The 19,182-nt window shown below is 43.1% G+C and overlaps 1 protein-coding gene across 1 annotated transcript; it reads right to left on the bottom strand.

The window, feature by feature from the left end:
- Window positions 1-2,426: 2,426 nt before the first annotated feature.
- rab10 (RAB10, member RAS oncogene family) lies at window positions 2,427-17,428 on the bottom strand. Its single transcript, XM_053487962.1, has 6 exons — window positions 16,621-17,428; window positions 4,614-4,674; window positions 4,048-4,186; window positions 3,442-3,531; window positions 3,019-3,120; window positions 2,427-2,912 (listed from the first exon to the last, which is right to left on the bottom strand). Exons 1-6 carry the CDS (start codon window positions 16,745-16,747, stop codon window positions 2,826-2,828), a joined length of 606 nt encoding a protein of 201 aa, XP_053343937.1. The 5' UTR covers window positions 16,748-17,428; the 3' UTR covers window positions 2,427-2,825.
- Window positions 17,429-19,182: the final 1,754 nt, after the last annotated feature.

Below are 19,182 nucleotides of genomic sequence, written 5' to 3'. Positions count from 1 at the left end.
GATGTATTCAGCTTATTCTATTTAATGTTCCTATATATAAATATAAACTTCATGAATGAAATTAGACGTGTTAAATGCTTCTTGTTGATTTGAAAGGTATGAAACAAACATGACACATAAATTACATTCTTCTTTCGATATGTGCACGACTTGAGGCATTTGCATGAAACCTTCAGGACTGCAAATAGATGAATTGATGCTAATTTATGTGCAGTGCATAAAATCATGTAATTTTTCACCAGCTGTCAAACTGCTCACACAAATTATTTAAATACATATATATATATTCAGTGTAATTGTGCATCGCTTCTTTGCAGAATCTGAATGTGTCTGCTTGTCTTTTTCATTACAGCTCTCCGTCAGCCATGTTTCATTATCATATATTATAAGGAGCTTTTATTCTTTAGTTAAGTTCTGTTTATTCGTTATGTAAGTTCAAGTTTTATTATAAAACACTTATTATGGGATGTGTCATGTTATATAAATGGTTAACTACATATACATTTTAATCACTGTTTAAAAGTCACTGAAATAATTACACATGTATTCCAGTTTATTTGATATTGAGATCAAATTAACTAAAAACAAAGGAAATCTTCAGACATTTAAGGGAATAATATGCTGTATAGAACATAATACATCATAAACCTTCCACAAGAATGAATCATTATGAAGGTGTGTAAAACCTACACAGATAAAATTCTCACTAAATCAAGAGTTTTGAAAGATTTTCTCTCTTTTTTAAATTTTTTTTTAACCTATGTATATCCAATTACCCTTGGAGTGTTCAGTTTTTCTGCCACTAGATGGCAGCAAATGTTTTTCTCCACTGTGGGCATTAAAAGTGCCAGCAGTAATAGTTTATGGTTTTACTGTAAGGAGGTTCAGGATAGGAGACTTTACGGCCTGTTTGCAAATTCTCTGTTGAGATGAATGGCAGTGTGTGATTAAATAAGGAGCGGAATAAAAGGGCAAAGTGTTTACACTCCTGTAACATACATGAAAAAGTATTTGCCCCCTTCATTTGCATATTTGTCACAGGATAAATAATTCAGAAAAATGTTATACAAAGATAATGCAAGGAATGTGCAGGGATCCGATTCGGATCACTTCTTCAAATCGGGCCTGGCAGATTTGGACAGCTTTTTTTCCGTTAATAAATTAAATCACCTTAAGGGGGAAAAAAATAAAATAAAGGCATTTCGTATTTATTCAGGTTTGTTTAATAATACAATATGTCTAATGATCACAATCATTCAAGTGTGACAAATGTGTGCATACTGGGGAAAAAAGGGGGCAAATACTTCATCACAAGCGAAACAAAAACACCCCGGTGGGTTTACGCCGTTCTTATCATTATATTTATGACTTTACTCTCGTTATGTGTCTGAGCAGTCCTGGGTTTAAGGGCCTCGCTCAAGTGGCGACCTCTGTGCGTGACGGGGTTTGAACCCAAGACCTTCTGATCAGTCGTCCAACACCTTAAACTTAGGTGCGTGCTTGTTATTGGAAAATAGTGAAAGTAACTCCAGGGGCCTCACAGGATCGTTTTCCCTTTTAAAATAATATAATAAAAAAACTCAATGTTTGTGACTGTTTCAAAAGAAAAAAAAGAGACAAACATGTAACTTAAACAAGCTTATCTTTTTAATGGATCTGCAAAAAAAAAAAAAAAAAAATCCAAAAGAGGACTACACCCTTCCCAAATCCCCCCCCCCTCCCCCCGGTGCATGAACTGTGCGTGCACTTTTAATTTTTTTATTCCTTATTTCTTGCTGCACATAAAGTCCTTAAATCCAAAGAAAAAAATGGCATGCAGGAGAAAAAGGAGACAAAAACAAACATGAAAAAAAAAAAAAACTATATCAAAACATTTAAACTAAAAACAAAACAATGTGAAGTTATTGAGAATGTAATCACCATTCTCTTCGGTTCAAACATGTCGGTGTGTATTCTGGCAAGTTTTGGGAGCATCACTCTGTGTGTGTGTGTGTGTGTGTGTGTGTGTGTAAGAGAGAGAGAGAGTTGCTCAGGGATGGCTCCATGTTAAGGCACCAGACAATGAGTACAAAACAAAAAAGAAAAAAAAACATGAGAGACGAACACACCTGTGTAGACACACACACACACACACACACACACACGCACGCACACACACACACACACACACACCCACCCAACCACTTATCCACAGAAACTGTACACCACCATGAGTGCTCAGGTCTCTTCTTTTTAAATACATTGTTGATTAATGAAAAAGAAAAAAAAAAGGAAAGGTTCAGGCGATGGCGAGGAGCCGCCTCGTGTCAGATTCTGTCTTGATTTTGAAAAAAAAAATAATAATACAAATAAAATGTAGTGGTGAAGTGTTCCGGTATGTTTTTCCTTTCATTTCGAACCTTTCAAATAAACGACAGGAAACATGACTGGTTTCTCTTTTTATCTATACAACTGTTGTTTTTTTTTTGTCGTCTGCAGAAATTAAAAACTGACAGCAAAGCAGATGTGAGTGAAGAGGAGGAGGGGGGGGGAGAGAGAAAGAGAGAGAAAGAGAAAGAGAAAGAGAGAGAGATGGTGAGAGATTGCGACAGGAGGAGGAGGAGTTAGATACAAAGAAGGAGGAGGAAAGGAGTGTGTGTGTGTGTGTGTGTGTCAGTGAGATGAAGAAACAAGAGAAGAAACTGCATGTGTATGCGTGTATAGGTACGTCTGAGTGTGTGTGTGTGTGTGTGTGTGTGTGTGTGTGTGTGGACACATGCTCGTGAACGCGCACTCGTGTGTATGTGTATATATGTGTGTGTGTGTGTGTGTGTGGGATGGTCTGTTCAACTGCAACACTTGGTCTTCCATCCTGTGACTCCGCCTCCGGAGCTGATGTCGACGTTTTCACTGTTGGGCTCTTTTACAGGCGTCTGAAACATGAACACACACAAATAAATAAGTAAATAAACTAACACACACCAGGCAGACTGACCCTTACTATTGTGTTATTTAAAGGTGAAACACACACACACACACCTTTCTGAGGATGTCTTCTGCTAACGTGATGAAGGCCTTCTCGATGTTGATGTTGGCTTTCGCGCTCGTCTCAAAGAAACGGATTCCGTGTTCCCTGGCAATCTGAACACACACACACACACACGCACACGCACACGCAGAGAGAGGGGAGGAAGGGGGGCCGTCATAAATATATGCAAGTGTGTGAAGCAAGTTCTTTCAGTGACTGGTGGATTACAACCCTGACACACACACATACACACACACACACACACACAGTCTCCTTTCTGATTTGCACGAGTTTGCCTTAAAATGCTATTATACTCTCTGTATATAATAATAATGTGTGTGTTGTAGCCAGAAAGACTGACAGAGACGGACAGGTTGACGTCACAGTCGGACCCGCCCCCCTCGGACCCCGCCCCTCCCCCTCAGACACCTCACCTGTTCTCCTTTGGCCTTTGGTACGACTCGCTTGTCCTCCATGTCGCACTTGTTGCCTAGCAGCATTCTCTCCACATCCTCATTGGCGTGCTGAAACACACACACACACACACACACACACTTTATGTGGGGAAACAAAAGAAATGAAGGCGCTCTCACTTAAATAAACATCACACACGTAGACATACACAAAAAAAAAAAAAAACTGTACGCGTCAGCCAATCAGAAAGCGAACTTGACGAGAGCAGCGTCGTGACGGCCAATGAGAGAGAGCGTAGGTTTTGAGCGAGACATCATGACGGCCAATCAGAGCGCAGCTCCAAAGTAAAGCGTGATGACGGCCAGTCAGAGTTTCAGGAACCTGTTACACAGGTGTGTATTTCCTGCCCCAAAACGCCGTGACGATGAATATAAACCATGTGTGTGTGTGTGTGTTCCTGCTGTGTGTGTGTACGGGTGGTATCTCCTTACAGCTTACTGTCTGCACTGGAGTTCCATCCGGCTATAAATAGACTGGACGTGTTCTGTGAGACGCTCCGGATGGAAATGTCCGCTGAGAGAGTGTGTGTGAGAGTGTGTGCAAGTGTGTGAGTGTGAGAGACGCACCTCGTCGATGTTCCTCAGCCACTTGCTGATGTTCTCGAAGCTCTTGGCGTTGCTGATGTCGTAGACGAGCATGATGCCCATGGCTCCTCTGTAGTAGGAGGTGGTGATGGTGTGGAACCGCTCCTGACCCGCCGTGTCCCTAATCACACACACAATTACATCACTATATACGCTCTTACTCATCAGACATGACTGTATAAAACAATAACACACTCAGGGACGCGCTGCTCCGGAAAAAAATAAGTAAAAAACAAGTTAATTAATTTTTAAAAATCAGCTTCTGTGTAGTAACTCGTACATTATTTTTCCATAAGCTAAAAAAAACAACACTGCTTTTAAACATTAACCGTGACGCGTGTTTAACAGCCACGTCCATTTCCTTCACTCTAGTTTTTCAGGCTAGTGTGACATTCCGCACAGGTAACCATGGCAACCGGGAAAGTATCACACCAGCAGCGCCAGGAGACGTGTACAGATTTCATCCGCTCTAGCGTTTCTGTCCTCAGACACTCAGACGTCTGAGACGGAGCCGGTCTCTCTCTCTCTCTCTCAGCGTGATCACTCACCAGATCTGTAGCTTTATCTTCTTTCCGTGCAGCTCGACTGTTTTGATCTTAAAATCGATTCCTAGAGAGAGAGAGAGAGAGAGAGAGAGAGAGAGAGAGAGAGAGAGAGAAGGAACGAGTCAGTTCACCATCGGTGATAAAGGACAGATATGAAATTCAGCTTGTGTTACGGAAGGTTTTCATCTCTATGCAATTTGTTGATCAGATAAAATCAGCAGTGTGTTTTTTTCAATCACTACAAACACTAAAGATGGGGGAGGGGAGGCACGTTTTAGATATGTCGTGATTCTTTTGTGGGTCCACTCACACATCATCGCATTAACTCAATCAATTTTTCTTTTTTTTTTTTTATGGTGTAGATGTTGATTTGATTTGATGTTGCAGTTCCTCTGTGATCCTGCAGGTGGTGCTCTAAACTACCACACGCCTCCTTATCTGGTGAAGTTTGTTTAGAATTGTAATGAGAAGTCGTGATACTTTTCTGGTGTATCGTGATGATATCGTATCGGGACGTCCCTGCTGATTCCCGTCTCTAATGAAGACACTGATTGTTTTGCTACGACAGCACGACTCCAGATAATTACCCCCCCCCCTCAGTCTCTCTCCCACAACTCAGCACACGGTGTGAGAGGACCAAGGTGTCCCACTACACACATCTCCAGGGAACATTAGAGGAACACGAACACTCAGTAAGAATCCAAACACACACACACACACCACCTACAAAAATAGCTCTGGACGCACAGAAACATTGAAGTCCTACATAACATTACATTAGCATTCAAAGTCTAGTGAATTAGTGTGTGTGTGTGTGTGTGTGTGTGTGTGTGTGTGTGTGTGTGAAATCCTGCTGACGGGGCAGTATGGAAACTGTGTGTGGCACAGCCTGGCACTCGCTGGCATCGGCTCCGGCAGAACCGTCTCAATCTGTCCTTCTGCTGGGAGTTCAAAGGCTCGTGTGCATAAACACACACACACACACACACACACACACACACACACACACAGTGCCTTACAGTGACATCATTCAGAAGAAAGATGGAATGAAACTGAATTGGATGAACAAAAGGAACAAAGACTAAAAGGTAAGAGGGTCTGAGACAAAGACACACAGACGGCTGGGAGACAAAAATAGAAACAGAGTGAAACAAAAAGTTAGAGAGAGAGAGGGAGTGGAGAAACGGACTGAACAGTGCATGTGTGTGTGTGTGTGATGAACAGTAAATATAAATGACAAAAAGCAGAAAAACATGAACCACAGCTAAACGTTTAACAGTAAACACACACACTGCTGTGGATAAATTTATAAATTGCGCTTGCACTCACTCTCACACACCTTCAGCTCTGACCTGGAGGCCGCTGGACGTCCCAACATCAGTGTCTCACCTCAATAATGTCTCACCCACAGACACACACCCAAACACCTAGTGGAAAGTGTGTTTGTGTGTGTGTGTGTGTGTGTGTGTGTGTGTGTGTTTGTGAGAGAGAGACCAAATCCAGCAGTGCAGGAAGCAGGAACAAACAGATATGGGACGTTCAGGAAGCACACATGGGTCAGGGTGCACAAATTTATAGTGTCACTGTGACTGAGGCACAAAGCAATTATACAGAGGGACAGACAGACAGGGTAGACAGAGGGACAGGCAGACAGGGTAGACAGAGAGACAGACAGAGAGAGAGACGGGATAGACAGAGAGAGAGACACAGAGAGAGACGGGGTAGACAGAGAGAGAGACGGGGTAGACACAGAGACAGACAGATAGAGACGGGGTAGACAGAGAGACAGACTGAGAGACGGGGTAGACAAAGAGAGAGACTGAGAGACAAGGTAGACAAAGAGAGAGACTGAGAGACGGGGTAGACAGAGAGACAGACAGATAGAGACGGGGTAGACAGAGAGACAGACAGAGTGAGAGACGGGATAGACAGAGAGACAGACAGAGAGACGGGGTAGACAGAGAGACAGACAGAGAGAGACGGGGTAGACAGAGAGACAGACAGATAGAGATGAGGTGGACAGAGAGACAGACAGAGAGACGGGGTAGACAGAGAGACAGACAGAGAGAGACGGGGTAGATAGAGAGACAGACAGAGAGACGGGGTAGACAGAGAGACAGACAGAGAGAGACGGGGTAGATAGAGAGACAGACAGAGAGACGGGGTGGACAGAGAGACAGACAGAGAGACGAGGTGGACAGTGTGGATACACAGTTCAGCTGTACAGATGTTTTTTTCTACGTGCTGTGGTTACCCCACGTTTCTTTAATCTGACTGAACACAATTCGATAAGAGCGTCCACACTGACACCGAGACGTGTTCATAGACTGTAGGCTTTTAATCAGAACAGGTCGTCTCGGACACGTGCAGCGCCCCCCTGCCCGCTGTGTCTCCGGCCGCGTCTCCCACCTTTTCCACTAAATCCACACGTGTTACGATCTGTTAGAAGATTTCACTCTGGTCTGTGTTTTCTTGAGTAATATTTACTGACTGTGCGGATTATTAAAGGATTACATCACCGCTCTCATGCCGGGTCAGACCACGCCCACTGAGGAGGTCACATGACACTGCGGCTTTACTCCGACCGGGCTGTTTATTCTCATCATCAGAGGAACATTAGGGTCCGAATGAACTACTGAGAGGTGAACCGAAACGATACGCCGTGACACACATGCTCTAATCACACACACACTCGACCACATGGTGCACACACACACACTAGTCATTCTAAACTCACACCGCCACAACCTCAGGGCTCGCGTGTTTATCGAATTAGCTGTCCGAATGCACGCTATAGATTTTGTAGGCGGGGTTTGGTGTACATGGGTACAAATGTGGGCGGGGTCAATGACAACCACTCTCATTAAAACTTCACCCATGCCATGTGTTAGAGATCTACGAGTCATGGGTATCGCCTTACACACATATATACATCCACAGAAATGGAAACACACACACACACACACACACACTCTCGCTCGCTCTCTCAGGACGTGTGGTGTCTCTTACAGGGGAACACACAACACTATATAACACCACTGACGGAAAGACAAGACAATTAAACAGAACTCAGTCTGGTGGGAAAAAGTGAAGACTGTGGACACAAGGAGAAAGAGACAGAGAGAGATTAAAGTAAACAGAACAAAAAGTGGTAAAAATGTACACATCTGTCGTTGCTTTATTCTAATCTCAGTATGTTAAACAGCTATTGCGTGTGTATCTACATCAAATCTGAGAGAGTGTGTGTGTGTGATTATAAACACATTCGGTGTTCTCAGACACAGCATTCCCGATACAGAGCTGCATGGAAAGAGTCGTCAACTTTAACTAAATATCTACACTGTAACTTTATATAAATTATTATTATTTTTTTGCTATTTCCTTGTGACTCATTTCTAAGCTCTGGTGATATGAATGTAAATATTTGTCACGCCAATACAGCACCTTTAAGAGAGAGAGAGAGAGAGAGAGAGAGAGACATGAAGACGTGTACTGAAGAGGATGAGATGGAGTTTAATGCTGTAACTAACGACTGTTCTGATAATTGATTTATCTAATGATTATTGAAATGATGAGTAGATTATGAACAGCGGTGTCACTCAGTAGCTCTTAATTATCTCTCAGCCTGAGGTTGTTTTGTGTGGCGTGTGTGTGTGTAGTAACTAACAAACACTATAATAAAGATGAAAACTTTAGATTCTAATGTTATTTGTGACATATACACACACACACACATACACACACACCATCTCCAGTGTGATATGTAGTGAAACACTTACACGACCTTTTGTGACCCAAAAATAGAAAGATTTCACTACAAATGAGGATGTTACGAACGTTGCGCTGAAGGCGGCGGTTAAAGTAAAGAAAGAATTTAATACTTTAAGTTACAAAATAAAAAAGAATTAAAACAAATTTACAAAAAGTAATTAAAAAAAAAGAAACAGAATTTACACAACGAACGTGTTAACTGTAACACACACACACGGCAGAGGGTAATTATGGAAGTTATGCTTAAATGTTGTAAATGAAAATAGAGGGTAAGTCTGTGGTGAGAGGGCGTGGTCAGGTGGTGAGGGGCGGAGTCAAGTAGGGCAAAGTGAAGTGTGAAGGGAGGGAGAGTGAGGAAAGTGGGAAAAGGACACCTAATTAGCACGCGAGTGTGTGTGTGTGAGTAAGAGTAAACTCTGTATAACTTCTTATGCTCAAAAACCTCAGGACAAAAGATCCTGCCTTACAGTCATGTACACTCTTACTCAATCCTAATCCCAAAAAACTCTCTCACACACACACACACACAGCTGCAGGTTGGGTGGGACAGGCTTTATTACATGATATGCAGATCATTCAGCCAAAGAGTGAGTCACTCTTACACAATAAAAATCAAACACACACACAATCAAGAGACATAAAACCAAGTTCTTGTAGAGAAACAGAGTCTGCGCTGCAAAAAAAAACCCAAAAAACAAACAAAAACACTGACATCTTAACAAGAGCAATAATCTTGAATCGAGTCACACTGACCTACGATTTCTCAAAATAACAGGAGAAAATAAAAGGAACATAAAAATCCAGACAGACAGACTCGCTTCTATTCAAATCTATTCACTAAATAAAATAAATAAACAAACATCGTTTCTTGTTCTATTGACAAATAATTAAAATTTATTTAAGAGATGAATTCTTAACACTAGCACACTTTATCTACTAATAAAACAAAAGTTTACTTAAACAGAGTTGCTTAGAAACGGATCCTGATAATCTTTTATTTTGTTTTATTGTGATTCCGTTTTATATAAAACAGTAGATTTTATTAAACCAAAGTCAACTTGCAGTGCCAGTAACGGATTTGGCTGTAAAGAAAGAGCCGGTAATGAAACACAAGGGGGGAGGGGGGGGTACCTTCACTCAGAAATCACTGTATACGGGCGATAACGTGACCCTCAAATATCGGGTTTTCCAGATACGTCTCTATATTTTAAAATGAAACATTGGGTCATAAAGTTTCAAGACAAGTCCTGTAACTCGAAACTGCACACAGAGTCAGATAGAGTGTCGACCTTCATAAGTCAGTGCGCCAAAAGAGAGATCAGGAAGACCCTCAACGAGCTCAACCCGCGGGAATGGAATTTCTGTCGGTGTGTGACAAGGAACAGTCCAGGTGATCCTCAGGTGTGAGCGGAACACGCGCCGTGTGGCTGCCGAGTTCGTCCCCAGAGTGCTGACCCAGGAGCAGATGGAACTCCGTCCTTCATGTCGAGGATCATTACCCAGTGATGAACCGTGGGCGTTTGGGTACAACCCTGAGACGAAGCGACAGTCCTCAGGGTGAAAGAACCCGTCTTCCATCATGTCCATGACCAAAAAAACTAATCAAAGTAGTTGACAAGGAATCGAATTGTTGATCATCTGATAACATCATCACACCTGATTCTCGGGGTGAACTCTGGAGTTACTGGAGTGAAGTGAGTAACAGCACCATGTCGAACACCTTCATGTGGGAACATTTTACTCTTAACTCGAGCAAAACAGAGGCTAGAATCAGAGGGAAAGACTTAGTGCTGACGAGGGGCGTGGCCGAGCGGCGCTATGTGAAGGACACGAGGGTCAAGTTAGAGGAGAAAAAAAATTACACCTGAAGAGAACGTGGATAACCACTGACCGTTCCAACAGCCGGACTGGATGAGCTAACACTAACCGTAGCAACAAATCAAACTGCAAATTAGTATCCTTCTTGTGTTCTTCATCCGTTCTCACGCGCTCATTTTTCTTTCCAACAAGTCCACCAATGACACACTAGAGATATAAAAACAATCAGCAGAACAGAAGATATCAGTAGTCTGGTCACTCCGTTATCTGTGTGAAGAAACATCAGGTAATCCGGTAGGTCCTCAGGTCAAGCGTAATAGATGAAAACACACAGCAGCCTAGCGTCAGGTAACGCGCCCCACCGGCGTCACGTTTAAAATATCTGAGGTCTATACAACATATCAGTGGTCCGATCTACTCTGTGAATAGAATAAATACTTTATTCAAGATATCTGACATCTGATCTGCTTTACACAAAGCTATCAGTGGATCTGATCTACTGTATATAAGATCTCTGTGGTCCGATCTACTCCACCCTCAGTTACCCGTGCTTCACAAGACATCAGTGGATCTGATCTATTCCATATTCGTGACTCTGTACAAGACGTCTGTGGTCCAATCTACTATGTGCACGTGTTCCGATGCACTCAACATCGGATATCTGTGGATCAATTTACTCTACCCAACATGTCAGTGAATCTGATCTACTTCATATAAAACATCCACGGTCAGATCTCATCTAGAGGAAATGTCCTTTGATCTGATCTATACTACACAATATGCCTGTGGCCTGATCTAGGGAGGATCGGAGGAAGTCACGGGTGAGACAAAGACCCCGAAATCCTCATCTTTGCCTTTTACACGGACTGCGTTAAACAGAGAGAGAGAGAGAGAGAGACCCCGAGACCTTCTTGGACACAATTAATCACTACTTCATACTTTGTTCATGTGAACCCCCCCAATCACTCTCACACACACACACCGCTCCCTAGTTCACCCTTTGTTAGCAGTGAAAGGTCACGGCTTTCAGTCGGCTTCTCACTTTCTCCCGACGTGTAAAATAAACTCTACAATCACCTCAGTTACAGCAGGATCTGTCAGTCTGCTCGCTTCCTGTTACACGGCGCCAGTGCGCGCTCTCTCTCTCTGTGTGTCTGTCTGTCTCTCATTTTTCTCTCACACACAAACCTTACAGAAAATGCTGAACAAAGCAAGAACGCTGCTCATAATCATCAGCAAACCAGTGTCTTTTACACAGCGGAATAAACACCGCGTTGTGCAGTGAGGGGAAAACAATCAACAGCGGCGGCGGCGCGGGATGGAACTAAGTCACTGCTGCACCCTGTTCAACTTTAACAGCGTCTCTCTGAGGTGTTTAACTCTTACTTTTATGAACTCAACATTATTTTAAAAGAAAAACTCTGACACTGGAGACTCCTTCCTTAACGGTTTACACACACACAAAAACTTTAATTTTTATCAAACTCAGTCCCGGTCATACACGTCCAAATCACGATGACAAAAGAGGGGCTGATGGGTAAAATGGCACCATTGAACTTCAGTGTGCGTGTGTGCGTGTCAGCGTGTGTGTGTGTGTGAGGGGCATGCTTATTCGTCCTATAACCGCAACCAGAGCAACAGAATGTGCTGAGGATGAAACCGGAGATGTTACGAAAAGGCCAGTGGAGCAGAGTGCAACACACACACACACACACACACACACACACACACACACTATAGAACATTTGCTCATTTCAGTCCCTAAGCAGAAAACATCTCTATAACCACGACGACCAAACAAAGTGCTGAATATGCTGGTATAAATCGTGTGCGTGTGTATGTACGCATGTGTGTGTATATGTGTGTGTATATGTGCGTGTGTGTGTGTAAGCCGATCCCAGGGATGGAGGGAGTTTCCGGTGAGTATTTTAGGATGCTGAGCCATCGCAGCTGTATCAGCCACTCCACCAGAGAGGCTGGAGAAAGGAAACAGAAGGACCAACAATCTCGCGTGATATGAGCGCTACGCTGCTATCCGCTAAAGTTCACTTCCATGGGGTCCATCGTCATGAACTGCTTCGAATCGCTGCACGCTAACATCCAACACAGCCAGCGCATTTTTTTAATCCTTAAAAAAAAACAAAAAAAACAATCAACCTCGTCCTTGATGGAAACAACTCTGGAATGATCTGCGAAAGCACTTTAAAGCCCCTCTCTCTTTCTTTCTTTCTGAACAAGTCCAGCCCATTTCCTTCGGTTTCCAGGACAACGAAGAACACCAGGATTTCGTAAATGTCAAATAAAATCGACCGGCATTTGCTCAGTGCTCGATCGAGCTGTACAGATAGTGTGAATTCACAACGCATCTTAAAAAAACAACGGAAATATTTTTAACGCCGGCATCAGTTACTACGAAGGGGCGTGGCCTAAATCTGTGACATGCACACTAATCGTGCCATCCAAATACACACAACATTATTTAAGGATGTATGTTTTGTCCTGGAAACCTAAAAAATAATGTAGTAGTATAAATAAGTAAAAGTAATGGCACTCTACACTGATTTAACGAACACCACGAGCCAAAAAGGGCACTCCTTAGCCCTTTTCGCCTTGTGGGCGTCGCTAAACGTGATACAGTGCGCCTCGAGTACCTTGGTGGACATGGAGGAATATGCATTACCAGTCAAAAGTATACATACACATACAACCTTACACAACAAATAAAAACAACATTTATTAATATGACGTGTGATACAGCTATCATCTTGGCCTTGAACATCTATCTATGAACAAAAATATAGTTTAAAAATTGTTTTGTGCAGCCTGTACTTTTAGTATGCTAATTAGGCCCAACCTCCTTTCCATGGCATTGAGATCATGTGACCCGAGACCTCACCTGCAATCTTTTTATGGGGTCTGCCAAGGAATTTGGGATTCTTGTTTGGGTTTTATATATTGTTTGGAATGTAATTTTGTTCGTCATGTGACCGCTGCATTTGCGTACTCATTAATATTCAGTAGCGTCAGTCGAAGATGGGTGTGTACACAGAATCAGCCTTGTCCGTGTTCAATTATTTCAACGCTTAAACAACAGGTTGGACTTGAAAACAAATCCGACTTACAAACGTGCTTCTGGAAAGGAACTTGTTCGTAAGTCGGGGACAATCTGTAGTGAAAACTTTTTTTTTTATTCTTTATTTTAAAGACACATTCTTACATCATATAAATTGTGAGAACCGTGTATGGTCTGAGTCAATCTTTAACACTTTAATACGATCTTTAATTATCAATTATGAAAGAACGTGTATTGAATCCTGTAGTAAACAACAAAGAACATGTTTGATAATTTAGCAGCTACATTTAGCTTTGATGGTCACTCGGCACGCTAACTGCGTTCTCCCGTCAGGTTCATGAGGTGGTCAAATTGGATGGTTTCCACTTCACAGGTGCGTCCTGTCCAGAGTTACTGTGTGACATTTCTGGGCCTCTTAACGTGCTTTAGACCATCAGACGCGCTGTGTAAGAGTGAATAAAAAAAGGCGTGTCCAAACTTTTGACTAGTACTGTGTGTGTACCCAAGGACTGAGCTTTTATCTCAGAGATCCCATCCTTCCTGAACCGACCGCAATTATACGTGAAGGGGCCGTGGTCACAACGGAGCACTGTGTGTGTGTGTGCGCGCATATCCAAGGCCAGTGATCTGTAATCCTTATATAATCTTTTCCACTTAACATTTAATTATAAGGGTAAATGTTTCGAAAACAAACAGACGTCATTACACAGCTTTAAACACCAGCGTGTGTGTGGGAACGCCGTCAAACCTTCCGTCAACTCAGAAGTTCTCAGGAGAACCAAAAATTCAGTTTCCACCGGACATTACAGTCAGCAGGTCAGTGAAATAATAGCGACTCCCCCCCATCGCCACACACACACACGCCTATCGTTGGAAAGACTGCAAGTGTTCCAAGCCTGCCGAGCCTCGCTCATCACAAACCTAGAGTTTATGGATTTACTTTCCACAGAACGCCGTAAACCACAGTTACATGTGGCGATCCAGAAACGTCGCTCTGCAGGAACTCCGTCGGAAAGTTTTTTGTTTCTTCTTTTCCCCGTCGAGGTCTGATGAGCGCACGATGTACCAAACGTTTAACCAGACTGAAAAATGAAGCTGTGTGTGTGTGTTTTTTATTTTGGGTTTGTGATGTTAAATTAAAATCTCAGATAAGCTTTCAACATAATAAAAGTTCTTTGGCTATCTTGGTGTGGTGAAAGAAACCCCAAGTAAAGTGCAGGTAAAGTGTGATGTCACTCAATACGTTAATAATTATCTTTTAACCAGCAGCCCCGCCCACTCACATCCTATTGGCTGACAGGATGAGGACAGTGTGCGAATGGGAGTTCGGAGTTTGCCTAAATGGAGTGATTACAGAATATACACATCTGGATTTTTTTAAGCAACCATTAGCATATGAGAGCTTCTGTTCTCTGCTCATCTGATTAGAGTGTGTGTGAACGTGTTAGCTGGACACCCCGTTTGTGATTCGCACGAAAGAAGAGCAGCGCGCAGAGTGTTTCATGTGATATGAGGTGTACCTGGTGCCGAAACGACTTCCAGAAGTGTTTAGTTCTCTACAAACAAACTTTGCACCGATATGATAACGTTTTTTCGCTTAAAAAGAATCGTTACTGGTGACGAGACACGGATTCATCACTACGAGTCTGAGAGTAAACGGCAGAGTCTGGAACTCAAACATCCTCAATCGAAAGTCAACAATTGGCTGGAAAATTCATCAACGCTTAGTTTTCTTGGATTCTCACCTCAAAGGCCAGAAGTATTGGAACACCATCAGAAAAAAGGTTCAACAATTAACAGAGCTCGTTACAGTGAGACGCTTATTAAAGCGCTGAAGACTTTGGATTAAACGTAGAGGACTGATATTCATCTCCTGTGACGATGCACGTCCACACACTTTTGCACACACTGTCAAACACTTTAGGTGTTAAAGCGCCCTCCTGATTTGAGATGGAAATTAGTTGCATCCCGATATGATATTACGATACCTTTAATGTCGATCCAATTAAAATAATTTTTTTTTTAAAGGCAGATTGAAGGCCTTTAACGTGTGCGTTTTGTTAATGTAACGCTATAAAGACACATTTCTGTTGTTCCCCTCTGAAGCTTCTGCGCTCGGTTCAGAATCGTTTATATCTGAGGCTGATCGTCTGATCACCGGCCACGGCCAATCAAACTGAAAAGCAGACGATTTTGCTGACTGGACGATCGACCGGTTCATCTGTATTATAAATGTAAAGGAATGCAACGAGAATTATCAAAAAATGGCAGTGGTTAACTAGAATAAATTCTACAGCCAGAGTACGGATAATTACTTTACATTTAGGCATTTGGGAGACATCCTTATCCAGAGCGACTTACAGATACAGTGCCGTCAGTCAAAGCCCTTGCTTAAGGGCTCAAAGGCGGCAACTTGGCGGTGGGGGGATTCAAACCTCAGACCTTCCGATCAGAAAACCACTTACAGCCTTAACCGTTTGAGCCACTACTGCCCTCAATAGGTAGATAAGAGTATAAATACTTGTGAATATGATGGATTTTCTCATACGAGCGAATGAACCGAGCCGACTGCCAGCTATTTTGCAGATTTAATTCGCATGCCGAGGTATAGCTATACACAAAACAATTTTAAGCGCAGATATCAGATCGTTACACCCTTAACAGTAACCGTAGTAGATAAGTTAGACATCCCATAATCTGAAAGCCCTGCCCCTTAGAATCATTCTGTATGTTGTAATAGACTACAGAACTCACAGCAGGTCTGTCCAAAGCTAAACAAGCATTCGGTATATCCAGTATTATCTCCGATGTTTCGCAAAACACATTTCCATCTTAACAACTCGCCTCTGGAATGGATTAAACCCGTACGCCGAGTGTCCCGCTACTCCCAAAGAATAATATGAAAACATGAAGTTGGCGTCAGGGCGCCGGGTCAGCTAGTATACAGCGCCCCCTGGGTGGAGCAGGTACCTTCTGATCAGAAACACAGTAACCTACAGCCTTAAATAAACGCAGATCTATTTTTTTGGGCGCGCAGTGTCAGCTGGGATACAGCCCCCCCTGGAGCAGACAGCGATAAGGGCCTCGCTCAAGGGCCCAAAAGCGACAATCTGGCGGGGCAGGAGCTCGAACCGTCCACCTTCTGAACAGTAACTCACACCCTTAGTAGGAGTCGTGGAAGACAAATGGGACACGCCCATAAAATAAAAGCCCCGCCCCTTGGGATCATCCCTCATGTCGTAATAAACTACAGAACACTACAGCAGGTCTGTCCAAAGCTAAACAAGTGTACTGATTTTTGTTGTTGTTGTTGTGTGTAAGGTGTGTGTTTTGAGCAGGCGTCCTCACCTATGGTGGAGATGAAGGTGGTGTTAAAGGCGTCGTCTGAGAAGCGGAACAGCACGCAGGTCTTCCCCACGCCGGAGTCCCCGATCAGGAGCAGCTTGAACAGCAGGTCGTACGTCTTCTTCGCCATGATGCTTTCTTACTGATTTAATTTATTATATTTATATATATAGCTATATTTGTGTCACGATTTGGACAACGATTGAATAATATCCACACACACACGGTCAGAGTATCCAGAAAAATTAAACTATAACACACACACACACTCTGTTACGCAGAGAATTCCTCTCTCTCTCTCCCTCCCTGACTAGCTTAGCCTGGGCGCTCGTGCTAAGCTAACGCTAGCCTGGCTAGTTTCTCGTAGCGCGAGCGAAAACGGTTAAACCGTCCGCGCTGTTAGTTTTATTACTATATTAATTCGCTCACACTCCTGAACGAACACACACACACGACTAAAACCACCACCACCTCAGCCTTCTCGCTGCCGCTTTTCGTCTTTTCCTGTTTATTCCTCACACACACACACACACACACACTTCAGGACAAAATGGCTCCCAGAAACTAAAAATCGTCTCCTCCAGCCGGGTTCCTATCACCAACAGCACCACCGCGCCGTCATCTCATCTCACCCTCCCTCCTCCGGACTCGAGATCTCGCTCTGTTTAGATTTATTATCCGTTGTTGTTTTGTTTTTGTTGTCCGTTGTTGTGCGGTGGGTGTGTGTGTGCGCGCGCGCGAGCCGAAGAGACCGAGCCAGACGACCGCCGTCGCCTTCGAATAGGAGCCAGCGCGACCGGCGACACCCTAACCCTACAGTCACCGCCCACTTCACCCCGCCCACACCGCACGCGTCCGCGCGACGCTGATTGGATGACGCGGCGGCATTTCAAACCCTTTCTCGAGCAGCTGATTGGACAGGCGATCCAACCGTCAAAAGCAGGACTTGCGGAAGTTTACTAACGACTGACCACTGGGGCTGCGTGCAAAAATATATTATATTATATTATTGTATTATATAAAATCTATTATATCAATTTGATTTTTCTATGTACAATATATATAAAATTTATTTCTTACATTTGTGCCTTTATGTGTGCTTGTTAAAATCAATCTATTATTTAAACAAAATGTTTTTTTAATTTTTTTTATTAAAATTTAATTTTTTAATTTTTTTATTTCCTATTAATGTATTGTAATAACAAAATTGACCTTTTTGCATTAAGTTTGTAAATAAATGTGAATTTGATTATTATTATTATTATTATTATAAATATTATTGTGTGTGTGTGTGTGTGTGTCCTGCGATGACCCTGTCCACCAGAGTGTACCCCACCTCACTGCCGAAGTCTCCTGCGATAGGCTCCATACCCCCATGACCCTGTACACAGGATTAGCGGTATAGAAAATAAGTGAATGAATAAAAATGTGACCCAGTGGTTTATTGGTTAGCACTGTCGCCTCGCACCTCCCGAGTCTGGGTTTGATTCCCGCCTTAGGTCTGTGTGCATGGAGTTTGCATGTTTCCTCCGTGCTTGGTGGGTTTCCTCCAGTTTTCTACCACACTCCAAAGACATGCAGATTAGGGCTAGTTGGCATTCTCAAATTCCCCCTGAATGTTGACCAGCGGTCCTACCAGCAGATCTGGTTCGGATTCTGTCACAGGGTTAAAGGTGCCATAGGACATTTTTGTCAAAGTAAAAGTTATCATCTATATAAATAATAATGTTTAAAGCCTTAATCCTGGAACAAAAGCTTCATCAAAAAACCTATTTGGAAAACTATCCTTTTTTTATGTCTTCTGTCCCGCCCAGATGTGAAGGCTCCCCTGGTGATGAGGAACCCAGTAATGCTCGGATCAGATCAGACTCGAACCCGGTGCCCCTCTACCAGACTAACGCTTAGAGCATCTATAATAAATGCAGTCTCGCTTAATTTTGGTGAATGATTTGGAGGCGTTTCCAAGAACACTTGACCCCAAAAGTCTGGTTCATTTTGATTAATGTGAACACAATCGTTCTGAACTCGGGAACTGTGCCCTTGAAGAGGTGATCTCGAGATATGGACCGACTCAGATATGGAAGCCATCGTACCCAGGAACGGAAATAGCCATCCTGAGCTTCAGTTAATCATGAGAATCGGAGCAATCGTTCCTGGGCAGAGTACAAATCAGTTGTGTGTAATGTAGAAACGCCCTTAGAGTAAGTGCCTGCTGTGTTAGCTTAGTTACCACTTTGCCCCACGGTGCCAGTGTGAGTCAGAGAAGCAGCGGAGTGAATCAGACCAGGATGTGGCTTTCCTGAGCAACTCGTCTCTGTATTAAAGAGTCAGAGCACAAGAATCTCAGAGCATGCCTGAGAGAAAGAATTTCAACACAGAGCTGTCACACACACACACACACACACACACACTACATCCCTACTCCACTCTGTAGAAAGAAAATGACTAATTAAGAAATGTGATGACCTCATCAGGGGTGTGGTTAGAGGCATGGTAGGTTATCCCCTGCTAAATGATTCACTCAAGCAGCACATCTGGTTCTGTTTAACCCACCAGAGGTTCGGT

The sequence above is a fragment of the Clarias gariepinus genome, chromosome 2, assembly GCF_024256425.1.
Source record: "Clarias gariepinus isolate MV-2021 ecotype Netherlands chromosome 2, CGAR_prim_01v2, whole genome shotgun sequence".
NCBI classification, from domain to species: Eukaryota; Metazoa; Chordata; class Actinopteri; order Siluriformes; family Clariidae; genus Clarias; species Clarias gariepinus.
The sequence above is the reverse complement of the archived record's forward strand: the minus strand, read 5'-3'. Positions and strand labels throughout refer to the sequence as shown.

Excerpts from the sequence above, each read along its gene's own strand:
- rab10 (XM_053487962.1), bottom strand. The coding sequence starts at position 16,747 with ATGGCGAAGAAGACGTACGACCTGCTGTTCAAGCTGCTCCTGATCGGG. Across the intron at positions 4,675-16,620 it reads CACCTTCATCTCCACCATAG|GAATCGATTTTAAGATCAAA; the intron begins GTGAGGACGCCT and ends CTCTCTCTCTAG. Across the intron at positions 2,913-3,018 it reads CAGAAGACATCCTCAGAAAG|ACGCCTGTAAAAGAGCCCAA; the intron begins GTGTGTGTGTGT and ends TTCATGTTTCAG.